At 39.3% G+C, this 19,748-nt stretch overlaps 2 protein-coding genes across 2 annotated transcripts; both read right to left on the reverse strand.

The window, feature by feature from the left end:
- Nucleotides 1–3,937: 3,937 nt before the first annotated feature.
- On the reverse strand, nucleotides 3,938–10,465 carry LOC149948290 (uncharacterized). Its single transcript, XM_090171695.1, has 4 exons — nucleotides 10,295–10,465; nucleotides 5,946–6,945; nucleotides 5,603–5,815; nucleotides 3,938–4,317 (listed from the first exon to the last, which is right to left on the reverse strand). The coding sequence occupies exons 2-4, from the start codon at nucleotides 6,911–6,913 to the stop codon at nucleotides 4,017–4,019; spliced, it is 1,482 nt and encodes a 493-aa protein (XP_090027821.1). The 5' UTR covers nucleotides 6,914–6,945; nucleotides 10,295–10,465; the 3' UTR covers nucleotides 3,938–4,016.
- Nucleotides 10,466–18,612: 8,147 nt separating this feature from the next.
- snf (U1 small nuclear ribonucleoprotein A snf) lies at nucleotides 18,613–19,670 on the reverse strand. Its single transcript, XM_090173283.1, has 4 exons — nucleotides 19,523–19,670; nucleotides 19,250–19,422; nucleotides 18,957–19,189; nucleotides 18,613–18,890 (listed from the first exon to the last, which is right to left on the reverse strand). Exons 1-4 carry the CDS (start codon nucleotides 19,584–19,586, stop codon nucleotides 18,731–18,733), a joined length of 630 nt encoding a protein of 209 aa, XP_090029409.1. The 5' UTR covers nucleotides 19,587–19,670; the 3' UTR covers nucleotides 18,613–18,730.
- Nucleotides 19,671–19,748: the final 78 nt, after the last annotated feature.

Consider the following 19,748-nt stretch of genomic DNA (forward strand, 5'->3'; position numbering starts at 1 on the left):
TATTTTGTCCAACCATTTATAAATATTTGTCATTTACATTTGTGGGATTTAAGTTGTTCTCGAAAGCTGCAAAGTTTTCGAATTTTACGAAAGGAAAGTTACTCATGTAAACTTTGAATTTTTCAGTCGTGGTTTTTAACAAAAAACTGCTTTATTAGAACCCGCAGTTAGTTCATCTGATTACTTTTTTTTTTATTAAATAACTTGCTTGCGCCTGCTTTTGGGAAAAATAGGTATTTTTTTTATTTTTGAATTAAGATTTCTTTTTACAGACATTCAATACCCCATTTATATAGAATATAAGTTATTTTGTAAGATACAAAATTTGGCATTTTTACCAAACCTTTCATATTTAAACGGTCTTTTATTTGTCAGTTGAAATAAACGGTGTTTTAAATGTACAATCTACGCAGTTAAAGAATTTAAAGTGATTTTTTTACTTTTATATGAAAAATAATCCTTCGGCCTTTTTAGTTTGCTAATAATACAGTAGATGGCATGAAACACTCTTGTTCCAAATTCGTCGGTAAACATCGCGGGATATGTGAACGCTTGTATCTGATAAAAAAGGTTTGGTTTTCCATAGTAAAGTGCCTTAAAATAGGTCGCGTACCTTTTTTTTTACTGGTGTGAAACTGAAATATACTAATAAATTATAAAATATGTAAACTGTATTTGTAAGACGTCTTGACCCTTTAAACGGTTAAGTACGTGAAAGTACTTAAAAAGTTTTGTCCAGAAATACTATCAGGAAAAGTGAGCAAACGTGATTATGAAACATTAAAAGCTTTTTAGGGAAAAAGGCTTCTGTTGTCTGCTATTATTGCTAAATAATTGCTATTTCATCACAGATGACAAATCAAATTACCGAAATATCTCATTCGTGAATTCATTATACTGCCAATTGAAACTTATAAACTTTTGATTGGTTATCTGAAACAACCGTATTGTACATTTTAAGTTTTTAAGTAAAGAGTGTCAAAATTAAAAAACTAAAGATGACCATAATTTATTCGAAATAAAGCGGTACTCTGGTATATTTGTCTTCACGACGAAGTAAAGACCACAAAATTTAGTCTGCTTTCTGATTTGAATCCTTTTACATTCCTATCAAAGGCTGCAATGCTAATGCAGTCTAAATAGATAATTTTATGTCCAGGCTTAGACAGTTGGGATAATATAATACTACGACCCAGTAGTAATATCGCTTGGCCTATTGGAAAGCTCTTCCCCATTGCTGAGGTAGTCACTAGTCTTTCTGGATGCCGTCCTTAACCACAACTTAGTCCAGTCAGTCCACGAATTCACTCGAACGGCCCTGCTCTTCCAACACCCCAGTATTCTCGACCTGCTATCTCCGACTTCGGTCAGGTATGGGCTGGAAACTTAGTTTCGGCTCAGGCTAACGGAGAGGGTCCGGGCAAACTGGTCGCATGGGAGGATTGGGTAGCCTGCTGTGTGGGGGCGGGTCTCCGTATGGCGCGCAGTTTTCCTGTTTTCCGGCCAGCTGTGCCGGGTTATGTAGACCGCTGTGTGCCAGGAGTTCTGCTACCTCCGACTGTTTTTGTCACCTGTGCGGGCTTGTGGACGTTGGCGTAGGACATTATGATGAGACCACCGGTGTAGTAGGCTTTTTGATTCGCTTGGAGCACCGGTCTATAAATTTCTGACCCAATGTCACAAACGCTTCTCATAAACTCTTCTTCGAACTCGTCCCACTCCACGACCGCTCCTCCGGGCCCCACCCCATCCGCTATCGGCCCTCGTCTCTCCCAGTTTCGCTGCACTTCTCAAGATGTCCTCAAACAACTCCTGGCTATCAACCATAATCACTATCAGGTGGCGGGTCCGGACGGTCTCCACCCCTACCTACTCAAGTGCCTTCTCCCATCCCTCTCTCAAACATTAGGCACCACCATTAATATGAGCTTTAGCACTGGAATCGTACCGAAATCCTGGAAACAAACCAGCATTACGCTCATCCACAAAGCCGGGACTAGAAACAATTCCTCTAATAATACACCATTCGCTGTCACGTCCCATGTGGCTCGCATTGCAGAGCGTCTGGCGGATGCATCTCTTCGACAATTCCTCACTGACATTAATTTCTCACACCCCTCCCAAAATGGATTTCGCCCCAAGCATTCCTGTAAGAGCAGCCTGCTCATGGCCACCAATGACTGGACAGCCTGGCTAGACGACAGAAAGCTAGTTGACGTCATATATTTAGACTTTACCAAGGCCTTCGACACGATCCCTAGCAGTGGCCTCATTGATGCGTTGTGTGTGGCGCGCTTGGATGGACTGGCGCTGAGTTGGCTCTCAAACTCTATTACTGACCGACAATATTCGGTGGTCCTTCAGGGCCACACCTCTCGTCCCCTTACGCCATTGATTGGCGTCCCAGAGGGCAGTGTGATGGAGCCCATTATTTTCTGTGACTTTATAAACTCCTTGCAAAGCGTGGTTCATCACTCCAGGATTTATCTGTTTGCCGGTGATTCGAAGATGGCCAACCAAGTTGACACACTTCGTGGACTCTTGCCCATCAAATGCAATTCAACATCAAGGTGTACTTCACTTTTGTAAGATCAATCCCAAGACATCATATGCCATGAACACTGTCGCACTACCAACTGCCAAGTCCCCAGTACGTTATTTCGGTATATGGATCGATCCCGCCCTTGAATAAAGCCACCATACTTCCAAGATTCTAACGGGCCTGACGAGTCGAAATTTTTACTATTGATCTCCCCTGACCACCTCTTTGGTCCTTCCTTTAATTAACTTCGGTTCTGAGGTATGGAGCCCGCCCCACCTGGGCGATCGGGATAACTTAACAAAAGCACACAACCGCTTCACCAAACTAACCCGAGGCCTAGAGCACTTACCCCCTACGGAGAGACTCCCCCACGCAAACGCAGTAAACGATGTTCTTCACCTCTGGAGCATGTGGACAGGTGCCTCGGCCACTGACCCGAACACTTTCTTCAAATTTGATACCCTTCACCGAACCCGTGACCACGTGGCCAAAATCTGCAAACCCAGAGTCACGACCAAATTAAGTCAGTCGCACTTCACCTATCGCGTCATCGACTCCTGGAACTCTCTCCCAAGTGGCCTATTTTCGCTCACGTCGTGAGGTTTAGCAATCGATGTATTTCTTAGACTAAATAAATAAATGTAGGAGTGAAGGTGTACTTGTTTTTTCTTCTAGGTGTATAATAACTATAATGATACCCAAAAGTACCTGTAAGTGTCCTTACCTTAATCACAGCCTGCACACGCTCGATGGTCAGCAGGTTTCAGTTTAATGTTTGATTAAAATTGAAACATGTGCCTTTGTAGTCTCGCGCCACCTTTCAATGGGAGTGAATATCCCCCAAATTGCTGAAGTATTCGGCTCAGACTTTACTTCTGGTAGTCTAATGATGTAGTTGAATCTGCAAGGCCAAGGTAGGTCAGTCGGGGCCATTTAGGTGGAAACTAAGGTATTTATTGCTAGAATAACCATTAATTAGAGTTTACAAATATATATAGCATATTCTGTGTAAAACTACGACGGTTAACGTTTTACGCCGATTTAAGGTTAAAATGTTTTTGGCCCGCATAGTATTACAGTAAGCCTCTCTCGTTTGCGAAATAACACTTCGTAGGGATATTTACTTACATAAAACCGTATATTCCCGAAGTAAATTGATTTAGTAAAAGTAACGAAATATACTGAAAATTCAGCGGGAACTTGCGAAGGTACGTGTTTCAAGCAAATAACGTTAGCAGAATAGGGATATACTATCAAGAATGTATTCTGATAGCCTGAATTAATTTTTGATCTAATATATACTTTTCGTACATGGTGCTTAGTGATCTAGTGAGATCAAGACGCGGTTTGTGATATCAAATTGAATTTTATTTCAACTGTAAAATTGAGATCTGATTTGAAAAATATGGCAATTGAAGAACAATCCTTTATAACATTAGATTCAAATAATTTAAATTAATATAAGAACTTGAGGTTAACGAAGACCGATGTTCTTAAGTGCCTTCGCGGTATTGTCTCTCAATTTGTTTTTCCACCGAAACATGGTGGTGTCCTTGATGATATATTTCATAAAGTTATTATCGCAGTCGTTCTGCATCCCACCGGGACAACCCTTGCGGTAATGGTGGAGGCGCGCCATCTCGGAACTTATTAAGGCACTTCTCTTCACATCGCTGTACAGAGCGGTCAAGGCGTAATGGTTGAAAGCCATCAAAGTTGTGTTTGTAGACAAGAAACTCTTGACTGCGTAACCCGGTTTGCTGAAATTACTCGACCTATAGAAGAAAATGCCAAGTTGAAGCTTTGCCGTATTTGTCTATAGACCCATTCCAAACAGCTAAAGCGAAGCCATTAGAGGGTCGATTATAATGCTTTTATTCAGGGCTGGACTGGCTAGTAGCTGGCCCCACCGGCTATGAAATCGTGTTGGCCCCATTTCCCATTAATGTTCAATTGTTCCTCGCTGGCCCCGAATTTGAGTTGGCCCCGATCTGGCCGTCGATCGCCCGGGCCAGTCCGGGCCTGCTTTTATTTTAACTAGATGGCGCCAATTGAAACTTCTTACGCGGGAGCGGAATCAGACTTGTAAATAGTGACTATTTTGACGAGAGTCCACTGGACGCAGACCCCTCTATCGGTGGATTTTCTTTTCCCGGCTCTATTGTGCTATACTTCATTTGAAACTCGCGCGCAAGGATGATACTCTTCTCTCGCGACTAGGTTGTGGTCGGCTTCCCACAAATGCGAACCTACACCTGTTCAACCTCAGTGTGACGGCCGCTTGCACTCACTGCGGAGCTATCGACGATGCGTACAGCGTCTTATTCACCTGCCCCTATCACACTGGGGTCGACCAGCGCTCCGGAAGCGAAATCTTCCGAACACTCCCGTGTTGGTTCTTAAAGTGGTACATCATTCTCGCCACCTGTGCTATTGTGCGACGTGCGGTGCATTGACATTCTGATCGGTTTCTTTATTTTGTTTTACTTTGTGTTAGGTGTAATTCTACCATTCGTACAGTATTCTTAGAGTTTTTTTGTTTTGATCTTGTTTTTTTTTGTTCATTTTCAAACTGCGCGCTATATACACCAAAACTTTGAAAACCTTTATTTCGACCCCCCCCCCTCCCATCTGTTTTTTTTTAAAATTACCCCTCTTCTTAACTTCGAAAATTTGGTTTTTCCTTAGTTCCGTACTCCACTCATTTTAAATTCAACTAATATCCTCTTTTTAACGTATTTACGGTATGTTTTTAGGAGAGTCCAGCGGACTCTTTACTTCTTTTGGAGAATATTTATAATTTTTTTCAAGGAGTTTTGGACTACTAGACTGCCGCTATTTACAAGTCTGGAACGGAATAAATACTGGTTGAGTTTTTATGTGAAAACTAAAACTAGACACGCAAAAGTAAAAAAAAAACGCCACAAAAAGAAACGAAATATATATTTTTTTGATTTCTACGTTTCATTTTGCTGGCGTCATCTCCTACGACGGTGTCTAATGGCGTTACCCCTGTGAAAGGATCTTACAAATATGTATCGTTCTATTGATTACGAGTACCTATGAACGAATCTCAGAAGATGATGGTAACGGGGTACGTCATCAAAATTCGAAGGGCCAAAGTCGTCGAAGAAGTACACATTTTGGACGGAGAAAGACGCGTACTTGGCTAGGACGTTATCTTGGTTATTGACTATCACTGAAAACAGCTTGTCCCACGATGGGTACTTGACTGGCACGATAACCTCGTCCAGGTCTAACAAAGCTACCAATCTGAAAGGAATCAGATCAGACCGGGGATTGTGGTCAATTATTTGAAATGTAAACGATACTGCGACTTAGACAAATTTTAAACATTCGAAATCCCTTATCCCTAATGCTTATTTGAGAATGAAATACGTACTTGTGGCTATAAATATAAGAGTAAAAGCAATCGTTGAGAGGAACTAGTTCGTGGCGTCGCTTTTGCCACTGGTTATTCTTGAGGAATTCACTTCTGACGGATGCTGGGGAATTTGGTTGTCTTCCTGGAAGCGTCAGATTCTTTAGTTTCACTTTTCCCTGAGATTGATAATATCGTAAGGCCTTCAAAACGTTCCGGTGTAGCTGGAAGACGTAGAAAGTCAGTGAATCGGCCCCGAAAAGTAATTGGGTCTCAATCCACTCGACCATTCTGAAAGAAATGTCATCGGCGAAGTCAAGCCCTTTAACGCAAACTGCGAAGTTTTTTGGTGGTTTCGTTGTGGTCGGTTTGGCCAATTCGATGAAAGTACCCGAGAAATCGCACGGACTGGCAGACACCGACACGGCGGCGGGGTAAACCCCAGATTGCCGGTACGACGCCGGAATCGGACACGAGATTAAATAAGGTTTATAATACAAGTTCTTTGAGTTTTTGTCCCATATTTTGGACCATATCTCTGACGCGTCCGACTGGACCACCAACGGGTTGGTTTTATTGGCGTACCATATTTGGCAGTATACTTTGAATTCGATGGCACCTAAGCTACTCCCTACTAGTCTAACAAAGTGGTACTCGGTACCGCTGTTGGACCTGTACCTCTGATCGTAATAGGCTGAGAAGACGTAAATTTCCGCGTTTTGAGGTTTTTGCCACATCCGATTGACGTACTCGACTTTATTGATTTGGTTGGTAGTTAAGTTCTTGCAAGGGTAATCAGCCACCTGGTTGAAAAAGTCCTCGGCGTAGGCCACGATTTTTTCAACGAATAGTCCGGAATCGCGTCTTTTCCCTCCTCCCAATCGAGGTTCTCGGTTGGGATTGTCTTGCACCATATAAAAATAGGAGAGGATGGTGAATGTCACTATGATAGCGAACCCGTAGAATGCTTTGTGCCATCTCCAGGGCATCTTTTACAACAATTAGCCGCTCATTTCTTTGCCTGTAACGAGAAATGTCAATACATGTAATTAAACGTGGTCAAAATCGTTGTTGTTACGAAATATCCACCCAAAAGGTCTATTGTTATTACGAAGTGTTCGCTATAATTACTACTGGTTGGAGAAGACGTTGTGTAATTCCTTTTAAGTTTATTGCGAATAAACCATTTTATATTCTTTTACAAAGTAAGGAATTTACTAAATTGGCAAAAGTATATAGTATATCTCTTACGAGATAAGTATTTAGCTACCTATCTTGCTTACGTTATTCGCTTGAAACACGTACCTACGCACCCTCCATCTATTTTTTCGAAAATGGTTAGTGAGGGGCGAATACCATTATATATTGATTTTGTAATACTGTTTCATCGGTAACAGACTTGGTAAATTTTGAGCTGAGATGTACACATCCGCGCGGTTTGGTGGGAAATACGCGCCCAACGGTATCTGCGTTTCATTTTAATGACCTAGAGGGATACTTCTCTCGTAAGAGATATATTATACACTTCTGCTATTGGTTATAATATACATTTTTCGATAAGCTTTGGTTATATAATTTTGACTTTGGGGATGCTATAGCCCCCTAAAGGGGACCAACGATGCTACGGTATTTGTTTATTTATTTATTTAATTATTAATTTAATGTATTTATTAATTTAATGTATTTATTAATTTAATGTATTTATTAATTTAATGTATTTATTAATTTAATGTATTTATAAATTTTATTTATTTATTATTTTTTTTATTTATTCATTCGTTTATTTATTTATTATTTTTTTTATTTATTCATTCGTTTATTTATTTTTATTTTATATTTTTTGCAGTTTAAGCCTACCTGCAAAACAGGTAAGCATTTATTTTATTTATATATTAATTTAATTTATTTATTTATTTTATTTATTTATTTATTTTATTTATTTACTAATTTAATTTATTTATTTACTAATCTAATTTATTTACTAATTTAATTTATTTATTATTTTTTATACTAATTTAATTTAATTTATTTGTTTACTAATTTATTTGTTTACTAATTTATTTGTTTACTAATTTAATTTAATTTATTTATTTACTTATTTAATTTATTTATTAATTCAATTTATTTATTTACTAATTTTATTTATTTTGGAAAAGGCTTTTGTTTTTTTCCAAAACAAAACTTCCGGTACTAAAATTGAAATCCCTTTTCACCCCGATAAACCGCTATCTTTTTCGACGTTCTTTGAATTACCTTTTCTCTTATTTCATTTTTAGTCAATATGAACAGTTTTTGTCAAGTCCGGATAATGATCTAAAAGTTTTTTTCTGGATTCGCAATGACCCATACGTCCCAGATTAAGATATAAGTGGCCGAAAACCCCCCATTTCCTGACTCAAACGCGGTACAATTTAGAAAGAGGAGATTTTGCGTTGGTTCGGTGGTCGCGTTGAATACGCGGTTTGGAAATAAGCTCGCTTCTCAAATTACTCTCCGCGGCATTCCAACTTTAATTAGGAGTCACGAAAATAGAAACAAAAGTTCGCGAATGTGCCGTCGAAAAGAGTAAGCTGGAACCCGCGACGAAGAGGAGAAAGTTCACGGATTTTGAACATCCTGAAAAATGAACCCCCTCGATGGTGGATTTATTTGTTTTTCGCAACGAGAGAAAAACTTCCCGTAAAACTGGCGTAGGATGATGCGATGCCCTCTAAAACTGGTATTCGAAAAAAGTACAAAAATATTTTTACAGGTTCTTTAAACCCTGCCTTTGAAATAACAACGTCAAATTTAATTTTTAAGTAATATTTAAATTTGAAAGTGATCTTTGTGTTCCTTCCTTTATCGAACGTCGCCATCAAAGGATGTTAACGAGGTTTTTTCCACTTAATTAATTTTGGCCAAAACAAACCCGCGATGGAGACGGATACGGTCCAACGATCCTTTTCATAGTTTTAACCGTCACCGGCAAATACATATTTGTATTGCCAGCTAGAAAAGGTATCGTACTTAAAGAGAAGAAATTTGATATGGTTTGTTGTTGGAGAACTTTAAACTACGCTAAAATGTAATGAAAAGGCAAACCAAAGTCAAACTATATAAAAGTCAGGGGTCGAGGATGGGGTGGAAATGAAGAACAGTCAAAGCTACACCAAAGGGGCGGTTGTACGCGTAACCTACCCCTTTTGGCTACGCCACTGGACAGGCATAAATAAATACCATTAGCACTTTGTATAGCGCTCGTATATTTTTCTACGAAATATTATTTCATATAATTTTCCGAATCAAAATGATATATTACTAGTGTTCGGAATTGTTTATTCATTATCCACAAATTTTCCGATTTATTTAAAAAACGTTGGTAAAAAGAATATAATTTTAACTTGTTTAATTATGTTTTTTACGCAACCAAACATTTATTTGAATAAAAGTGGTATTTATTTAAATAATTGTTTATTTTATTTAAATAATAGGCTTATTAACTTTCGATTATTTAAACATTTTACAATTTTTATTCAACTATTGGTTATTTAAATAAATATTATTTAAATATCGCCGAGCTTATTTTATTCATGGATAAAAATTAATCGAATGCCGAGCACTATATAATATTACAAATTAGTCGACTGGTTTAACTAACTGTTAGTATTTATATTTACTATTATATTTTCGCCCATCTGCGATCCGCTTTACGATAACTTTCGAGTTGAATTGTAAAACTAAACCAGAGGACAGCTTGTTTCACTATACTGTCATTTCAGCGTATTTCCAACTATGGGCATAGTAGCCTGCCTACACAAATGGCAGGTCTATTCGCCGAGATTCGCCAGAAAACGTGGGAAGGTAAGGAACGAAAAGTTGCTTCGTAGAAAGATAAAAAAGAAACTATAATTCCTGTTTCTTGAACCATAACTGAGAAACGTTTCAACGACAAATTTATCTTCTGTTTTTCCTTTTAAGTTGGACAATTTCCCCGCAATGCTCTGCTGTAGTGCCCCTGTCTCTTACTTGAATATGCTGGCCGCAATGCAACTATTGATTATTATATGCCCGCGGAATGTTTATGGGCTTGCAAAATTACGGCCCGCTTAAGATACGCGTTCCCAGAAGTAGAAAAAACCTTTGGATTTAATTATTAATGCCTTGGGATAAGCCACAATCTAAACCTTGAAATATTATTTCTTTTTAATAAAATATACATATTGATATTCCAAGGAAATTTAAGATAACAACCTTGTAATAGATTTCACGCGTTAATTTTATTAAAATTTTACGGTTGCCTTTCTATTAATTTCAATATAATTAAAATTAGTTAAACTTGCCAATAAAATGTCGAAACGACACCGAAAGTTATTGATATATTTACTTACATTGACACAAATTGCGATCCATCGTAAATTTTTCTAAAGCGAACTTTTAAATTTGCCTAATCTTTATTAAAACATTTTTTTCGTTTTACGTTAAATTTGTGATAATTTTGAAAGAGCGAAATGAACGTAACCCTTTCGGGACGGCGAATGGCATGGCGATCCGAACCGGCGTTCGGTCTCTTGGCTTTTGGTGGGATCATAGTGGGGGAATAAGTTGGGAAGTCAAGCGGCGTCTGGTTGCCATTGACGACTGCTTTATCCTCGTGACGTAACGGCCGTGGCGTTTTACGATTCTCTCTCACCGTCCCGCCAAAACCCAAACTTTCGCCGCGTCTCCATAACTGATCGCCTTGGTTTGCATTCCAGTTACTGCCGTCGATGCTAAAGTTTAAGGTTCGTCACGGTCAAAGGCGGAATGGATGAGTTAGGAAGTTGTGATAAACGTTTAGTCCTTAGCGGAAAAAGCCCGCTGTGATCTGGAAAGCCGGTGGTGGTGTTTTAGAATCAAACTACCCCGAAAGTTTTTTTATTATGGCAGAAAGAAACCGTGTATCTTGGCAAGCACTATGTCCCCCTAAAACTTCAGACAAAAATAAAATTACTATGACCCCACATATGCCTCTTCCAAAGTTAATAAATTATGAACACCACTCTTTTGTAAAGCAATTTTTTTTATCCTACCCAAATATATTTTAATTGTTATTATCAGGAAACTATAGAGGTATACACTTAGAATGTCTAAGGTTCCATTGATACGAAAGCGCGTCGAGAAAAAGGCGGGGCTTAACTACGTCAAGTGTAATATGCTTGTTTTCCACTAGCGCGCGTCATAATGTTATTTTCTTTACGCGCGTAAAAACGTTTGAGCGTTTCAAAGTTGAGAAACGCGTCGTTGCGCGCGCTAGTGGAAAACAAGCATTTCAAACACGACATTTCAAATTCATTGACGCGAAAAGAATGCGTCGTCATGGTAACAAATAGGCGATCTTCCCGCGCAAAAAGGCTTATAAAACCATGGATTTAAAAACCTCAATTTGTTATCGTACTTAATATTTTGAAGTAATTATAATGTTCTTCGCGAAAGAAGTGTAGTGATACCTAATTTCAGATATTTGTATGGTTATAAAAGAGATAATCAGGTAAGCTAATAATATAATAACCATGACTAGGCTTAATGACGAGTTTTCGTCGAATTAGGGTAGCGAGGCGCGAGAGTTTTTCCCGTGAGTTTTCCCGCTTCAAGACACGCCCATTTCTACGAGCTTCATCACGGCCGTAAAAATCTTCCTTAGACATTCCAAGTGTTTACCTATATAGTTTCCTGTTATTACTAATTATTAGAAATTGTATAATAGGTTTTAAGCAGTGCCGTATTAAGCAAAGATAGGGCCCTAGGCTTAGAGCTGCTTTGGGACACTCAAATTCACCTCAACCTTGTGACGCGTCACGCGTGGGCCCCTGGTTCTGGTTGGGCTCATATGCCTTAGCCTAGTCAGCCTTATGGATAATGCGACGCTGGTCTTAGGAAACTTAGTACTATTTTCAATCAAGTAGCAAAATGTATACTTTAATGATTTAAAATTTCCGCCTAATCATTTAATCTACATCAACATGGTAGCGCCATCTGCTTTTGTAAAACACATTCTTGATCACTTCTCTGACCTCAGCGTCCTTTTTGACGATCGTCTCACGTGGAAACGTCACGTTGAGGCCCTTGCTACATCATCACTAAATCGTCTTAACCTCCGGGGTACTATCTCTGCGACCAGTTGGGGAGAGAGTAGGGGGTGTTACGGCTCCTGTACACCCACCTCATCCGATCCAGGTTGGACTATTCCAGCCCACTCTATGCGTCCGCTTCCGCCACCCTTCTGGCCATTTTGTATAAAGTACAGAACGCTGCTCTTCGAGTCATCCTGGGAGTCAAGCGCTCCTCGCCCATAGTTCTTATCATAGAGTTGGGAATATTAATCTAGAGGTCCAATCAAAACGTCGGATTTCAGTATTTCGCGAAACAAGTTTTTAAAAATAAGAATACTGTCGTCTGCTCTCATCGGCGTCCCAAATGACGAGAAAACGTTATCATTCTACCCGTGGCGCCGTCTATCTCTCAATGGTTCGTTCAAATAAGACGCGTTTTCAGCAAAAAGATTTTTTTTCTTCAAAATAATGGATGGCGCCACGGGTCATATGATAACGTTTGCTCGTCATTTTGGAGCAGACGGCACATTCGTATTTTTCAAAAACTTGTTTCGCGAGGAGCAGATTTGATTGGATCTCTAGATTAATATTCCCAACTCAATGGTTCTTATGGAAGTGGAGGCGGCAATTTATCATTTGAGCGTTCGTCGTTCTATCCTGGACCTTCACACTCTAGCGCCATGTGGAGCAGCCAACACGCCAGAATTTTACCCCACTCTCCTCCGCGACATTCTCGCCTTTTTGGAAGTCCTCGAACATCACTTCGGACCGGACTGGCTCCCAGTTTTCCCACTTCGTGCGTCACGTGCGTGGCACTTGACCAGAGAGCACAACACTTCGACTATCTCTCCACACTTACTTGGTCTTACGCTTTTCATACATCGCACCTCTCTCTCCACTCTAAACACAATCTTTCCTGGCTCTTTCATACCTCCAGAAGTCATATCCCACCCACACTATTACGGGAGGGCTCATCTATCCTTGCTACCCCCCTTCTCGCCATATTTAAGAACTCTCTAGAGTCTGGTCGTCTGCCACCCCTGTAAAGAACTTGAAAACAATGTTATGGACACTCTGGTTTCTTTCCCAGTGAAGCGCTCTTTCTTCTCCAATGACCAACACGGCTTCCTTCTAAAACGGTCATGTTTTTCCAACTTACTCACTACCCTGGAGGAGGTCACTAAATGGCTTGACAATGGAGACCCTGTCGATCTCGTCTATCTGGACTTACGGAAGGCATTCGACACCGTGCCGCATTCGCTGCTCATTCGTAAACTGGAATTTCTGGAAGTCCCGCATATGATCGTTAACTGGATTGCGGACTTTTTAAACGGTCGGTTCCAACAAAGATAATTTAAACTTCGTACCCTAGATTCGAAATCACTCTCTCGCGCGTTGCCGATAGCGTTTACCCACTTCCCGCCGGAACTCAGAAAAAATTCGCTCCAATGGTGGCGCACTACTGCCATCTAGGGATAGAAACTAATTTTTTTTTGGAAGTTGCGGTGCGTAATTTGACGCGTTTTGCGTTCAACTCGAAGTTTTAAAACATGATGGACCACAATTATAGCACTAAAAAAGTTTCAAATCGAAAGAAAAAACCTAGACTTACTAAAGGTGAGTAATATAATCTTACAAGCGATTCAAGCATAATTTGACTAAACTTAATAGTTCATTCAATTTCATTTACCATTTTAATAGGGTTCGTGTTTAACATCGACATTCTTAAGGAATATTTGCCTGAAATTTTAGAAAATTCTTCAAGATTGGCATCATTACCGAAAGATATTCAAGCACCAGAATTACCATTTGTTAAAGTAAGTTTTTATTGGAAATATATGATTTACAATTAAGCGTGTTTCTATAAATACTCTTGTTTTAAATAAAACAAATCTAGGCCTAAATATGGCGCCTTACCGCAACCGATGGAGCCGATTTTTCTGAGGTCACGTGCCGGAAGAGGGTAAACGCTTCGTAACAAAACCGTGAATGGGAATCTAGGGTACGAAGTTTAAATTATCTTTGGTTCCAACGTGTCGTCCTTGGGGGTGTCTGCTCCTCATGGACTGCGGTTACTAGCGGGGTGCCTCAAGGGTCTGTTCTTGGCCCTACCCTGTTTGTGATATTTATCAATGACCTGCCTCTTGTTATTCGAGAATCTCTCCTAAAACTGTTTGCGGACGATAATAAGGTTGGGCATAAAATCACCTCACTCACGGACGCCCACGCTCTCCAGAGCGATATTGATGCCCTTGAACGCTGGGTGGCTTCCAACGGTATGAGTTTTAACGCTACTAAATCTATGGTGCTCCACTGTGGGGCGAAGAATCCACGATTTCCGTACCACTTGGGTGGCAGAACTATTGAGGCCCATGCCGTAGTTCGTGACTTAGGAGTCATGCTCTCTGGCCACTTATTGGGGACGACTCACAGCAAAGTGGCCTCTGCTCGCGATATGAAAGCACTTTACATGATAAGACGCTCGTTCTCTCACTTCAGTATTAAATCGTAATCGTTTAAGATTCTGTATCGTACTTACATCCGTCCCCACCTCGACTACTGGTCCAGTGTTTGGTCGCTCCATTTGGTGAAAGACATCGAAAACTTAGAGCGTGTGCAGCGAAAGGCCACGAAACTTGTTTCGGGCTTACATGGTCTGTCTTACCCAGATCGCCTCAAGCGCCTTAACCTTCTGTCTCTCGTGGATAGGCGCCTTCGCACGGATCTTGTAGAGGCCTTCAAAATTATTTATAGTCACTATGACGTGCCCGTCGCGCATTTCTTCGATGTTAAATGGACGGGGCGTAAGGCTCCCACCATTATTAAGAAAAGGTGTCTCGGTACCGTTCGACGAACTTTCTTCACCCAAAGGGTGGTTAACGCTTGGAACAGTCTTTCGTCGGATACCAAAACTAATTGTTCTGTGTCTACCTTTAAGGCCCGTTTAGATAAATTTTGTGAATGGTGATTGTGTATGTAACATTACTGTGTTCAAAAACAATAACTAGAAAAAAAAATCCCCTTTATTTTTACTTTTTCTCCTTCTGTCTGTGGATTTCCTTTACCTGTATTCGCGGTGTCAGGGCACAATAAGTGTATAGATTTCTCTTTCGTGACGAAATAAATAATTATTACCATCTCCTTCTTGGGAACCGCTCACGGTGAAGGTCATCTCCCACTGGTTGCATTCTCGCAAAGGCGACCTCGGCTCGGACGTACTGATGCAATCTTTCCTCACGACGCTCGACACTCTCGCCAAGGATGCGACCATTATCTATACCATTGAGTTGGGAATAATACTATCTAGAGCCCCAGTTCAAATTTCCCCCATAGGCTTTAACACAGCATTAGTGAAGATAGGAACGAAAATCATGGGAGGGTTATCAACTACGACAAAAGCCACCTATGAGCAAAAAATTCAACTATTTAAATGAAAAATTCTTCGATGGCCCCTGCCGCCACCTATTAGCGACTTTGTGAACTATTATAATTTAAAGCTAAAAACAAAACAACGAAGTTTCTTGGTAAATCATATTTCATTTTGAAATAATTTAGAGTATTTTAAAAGATTAAATTGCACTAAAACAAAATAAAGTATGTAAAAAATGAATACAAATAAATAATAATGAATATAAATAAATAATGATTATAAATAAATAATAATGCATATAAATAAATAATAATGAATATAAATAAATAATGATTATAAATAAATAATAATGCATATAAATAAATAAATAATGATTATAAATAAATAAATAATGAATATAAATAAATAAATAATTATTATAAATAAATAAATAATGAATATAAATAAACAAATAATGATAAAAATAAATAATGAATATAAATAAATAATGAATATAAATAAATAAATAATGAATATAAATAAATAATGAATATAAATAAATAAATAATGAATATAAATAAATAAATAATGAATATAAATTAATAAATAATGAATATAAATAAATAAATAATGAATATAAATAATAAATAATATACACTAACTATGACCGTTAACCTCAGCCAGTTTTTATGGGAAGGGGAAATCGAAGATCTCGGGGGTAAACCAGTGGGGAGAGAACTTACAAACTTCACACAGAAGGAGTGGTTCCGGATTTTCACCCAGGGCCACTAGCTGGGATCGAACCCGGCTCCTCTTGTTGCGAGGCGAAAGTGTTAACACTCCCCCACCCCACTTTCTACTGTACGTTTTCTGAAAAAAGTTATCTAAGTAATGGTCTAACAACAAAGGATTCACTTTACCTGGAAACCTTATTGTAATTTTGAATAATTTAGAATAAAAATGTCTTCTATTTTTTTGGAATATTAGTGCTGCTCCTACTTATGCCAAGAAACTTTTTTGTTTCTTCCATTATTTTCGCAAGACGAAACTGCGCATTTCCTACCCATTATGCTTAAAATTTCACTCAAAATCTATTACAAAATAGTAAAGAACTCACAAAAGAAACCTTTATTGTGTGAATAAAGAGTTTTCAGATATACATGACTTTAATTTAAAAAAAACGCGTTTTCAAAATTTTTCTTAAAAACGCGTCGCTTGCCCTCTTCAATTCAAAAGTTAAAATTGTAATAGTTCACAAAGTCGCTAATAGGTGGCGACAGGGGCCATCGAAGAATTTTTCATTTAAATAGTTGAATTTTTCGCTCATAGGTGGCTTTTGTCGTAGTTGATAACCCTCCCATGATTTTCGTTCCTATCTTCACTAATGCTGTGTTAAAGCCTATGGGGAAAATTTGAACTGGGGCTCTAGATAGTATTATTCCCAACTCAATGATCTATACTGACAGTTCTCTTGCTTCGTACTCGGGAATCGCCGGCACCGCTTTCGTAATTCCATCTCTAGGGGTTAGAGGCCGTTCCTATGTCAATTCCGCTCATCCCATCAACAGGATCGAGCTACTCGCCATACAACTAGCTCTTTCCTACGCATCTGCTCATCTTCACAGCTCGGTGGTCGTCTGCTCGGATTCGATGAGTGCCCTCACCATGCTCCATAAGCGCTCTACTGACCCTGTGGTCACAGAAATTAACGACCTCTGTGACAAGTACGAAGGGGTGGAGGGCAACAAAACGGCGGACGGACTAGCGGGAGTCACCGGTGGATTTCTTCCTCCCCGCGACGCTCTCCGAACTGAAGTCGGTGTACAGCAAGGTCCAGACCACTACTTGGGCTGATTCCTGGAGGACTCGTTTGTCCGCGTATGCTCTCCATCGCGTGAAGCCAAATCCGGGCTCACGCGAAATCTTGTGTCTCCAGCTTACCGACGCGATGACACTCTTTTGGCGCGTCTCGGCTGCAACCGCCTTCCGACGAAGTCGCTACTTTTTCGATTCAACCTGTCTCCCACAGACAGTTGCTCGAAGTGCGGTGGGGTTGACACTGTGGAGCACATTCTCTTCGACTGCCCCGACCAGCTTGCACCACGGCTGTGTCTCAACACCGCTCTCCACAAGAGGCACCTTCCTGTTTCTTTGGATGGGGTCCTCAAGGTGGTTCACGCGGGCTTCGCCGATGTGGTCGCTGCCACCTGCGTCATTCTTCGACGTGTTTAGATGAGTTTAGTCTGGTCACTTCGCACTAATTATTTTGTCGGAGTACGATTGCTTGGTAGAGGGTTAATTTATTTATTTAATACAAGAGTGCTTGAGAAGCCACAGGGGCTTATGTTCAAGCTAAGAGCATTTACCCCGGTTCTAGCGCAGAATACATGGAGTAGTATATAAATTAGCCAATAGACGCCTCAATAAAACATCCTCAAGGAAATTTCCAAGAAGCAACACTTCCGAGAGCCAGGACCAGCAAGTGACCGTTTATATAGTCCTCACCTATACGGTATGCAACAAATGTTTACAGGAAACTATATAGGTATACCTCTATAGTTTCCTGGTGTTTATATAAAAAGGTAGCCACCTGCGTCATTCTTCAACGTGCCATTCGGATCTGAGAACTACTTTCTGCCAGTCATTGTGCATTTTACTCGGTTGTGTTTTATAGCAAGAACGCATCAAGGTACTAAGAACTATGAAAGACTTACATTTTGCCGCCATGAAGTTATGCGACGCTGGCCCTGCGGACCATCAGCTACGCCACTGTGTTAAGGCTCTATGCTATATGCACCAATTCCCCACACTATGTAATCCCCCCCCCCCCCACCGACCCCCTACATCAACTGTGATAGAATCCTCATAATGAAAGGCTATTTAAAATTGGTCTAGGACAATCAAACATTCGTACTAGTTGTACATATACTTTTCGTGTGTGATTGTGGTGAACACATTCATCCAAGGCTTACTCATTCTTTGGGTAGCATGTCATCATCAATGGTTAAGGAAGGCCCTTCAGTTCACAAAAATCTCACTGATATGAGATATCTGTGATATTTTTCGTGGTGCCAAAATATTTTGACTGTAATGGTAATTCTAGAAGTGTGTTAAATGTCAAATTAAGGGTTTTTTTCTGTTAAAGGCTCTTATATATTTATATTTTTGAAATAATGTTGGGTTCCTTTTCACTCTTTTAAGGATTACCATAGAGGCATGGGAGTGTATGGTGTGAAGATATCCTTCGTCATAGGCACCAATAAAAAAGTTTATATTTGGAAAAAAGAAAAATATTTTATTTTACATACAATCATGAAGAATGAGTGAAACGCGTTTTTTTATGTAATTGGTGTGAAAGTGACGTGAAATTATGACTTGAAAACTATTTATTTTTTTGCGAATGATATTTTCATGGCGTTTGTGGGTGTTAGTTTGAAACCTTGTAGAGCTTCTTTGGCTGCCATTGCTTGCATTTCAATATCAAACTCTACAAAAGCAATATCATGGCGCCCCGGAACTAAACGAACTTCTTTGAAACCAGCAAATCTGCATCGAACATTATTAATATTAGTTAACTTGTAAACTATTAGGTATTGTAATTTTATTCCTTACTGGTTGAACAGCATTGATAACATCATTTCATTCGTTTCTTCTGGTAAATTGGTTAAGAATAGAATGTTGTTTGGTGGTTGTTCTGGCATATTAGCATTGCCATGTGATTTATCTTTATCGGCCTTCTTTTTTGGTTTTTTAGGCTCTACAGGTCTTGGTATTTTAGGTTTTTCAACATATGTTCCCTTAATTTTAGCAATAGCATCGGAATCTCCTTTGGAATACTGGATCCTCTATTAAAAACATTCAGACATTGAGGGAAAACATTATATACAAGAATGCATGGACCTTACCATAGGTTTATCATAAAAAGGAAATCCTTGCATACTTCTAAGTGCATTTGTAGCACTGTTGATATCTTTGAAAATGACAAAAGCTTGTCCTCTCATTTTCAATGTTTTTAAAGCGACTATATCGATGATCGAGCCAAATTGAGAAAAGATAGCAAAAAGTGACTTCTTCAGTTCTAAAATTTCCGAAAAAAACCATTATGTTGCGTCGTAACCAAGGCTTAAATAAAATGACGAGTATAATACTGTATTTACTACAGTATTTAGAATACAAACCATCTTTCTTGATTTTATCGTTTAAGTTGTTTATATAAATCGTATGATTTGGTCTGATATCCATTTCTGACAGTTTAATAAAGAACTCACTGAATAAATTCGGAAGTTACGACAACACACGCCACTACTTCAAATGTCTCATTTATTTGGCGATGGCAGATGATCATGATTTCTAAGCATTCGCTGGATTTTGATTTCCCCTTGCGGGAAAACTAAACTATTCAAT

Source organism: Leiobunum rupestre, chromosome 4, assembly GCF_980474605.1.
Source record: "Leiobunum rupestre chromosome 4, qqLeiRupe1.1.hap1, whole genome shotgun sequence".
Lineage (NCBI taxonomy): Eukaryota > Metazoa > Arthropoda > Arachnida > Opiliones > Sclerosomatidae > Leiobunum > Leiobunum rupestre.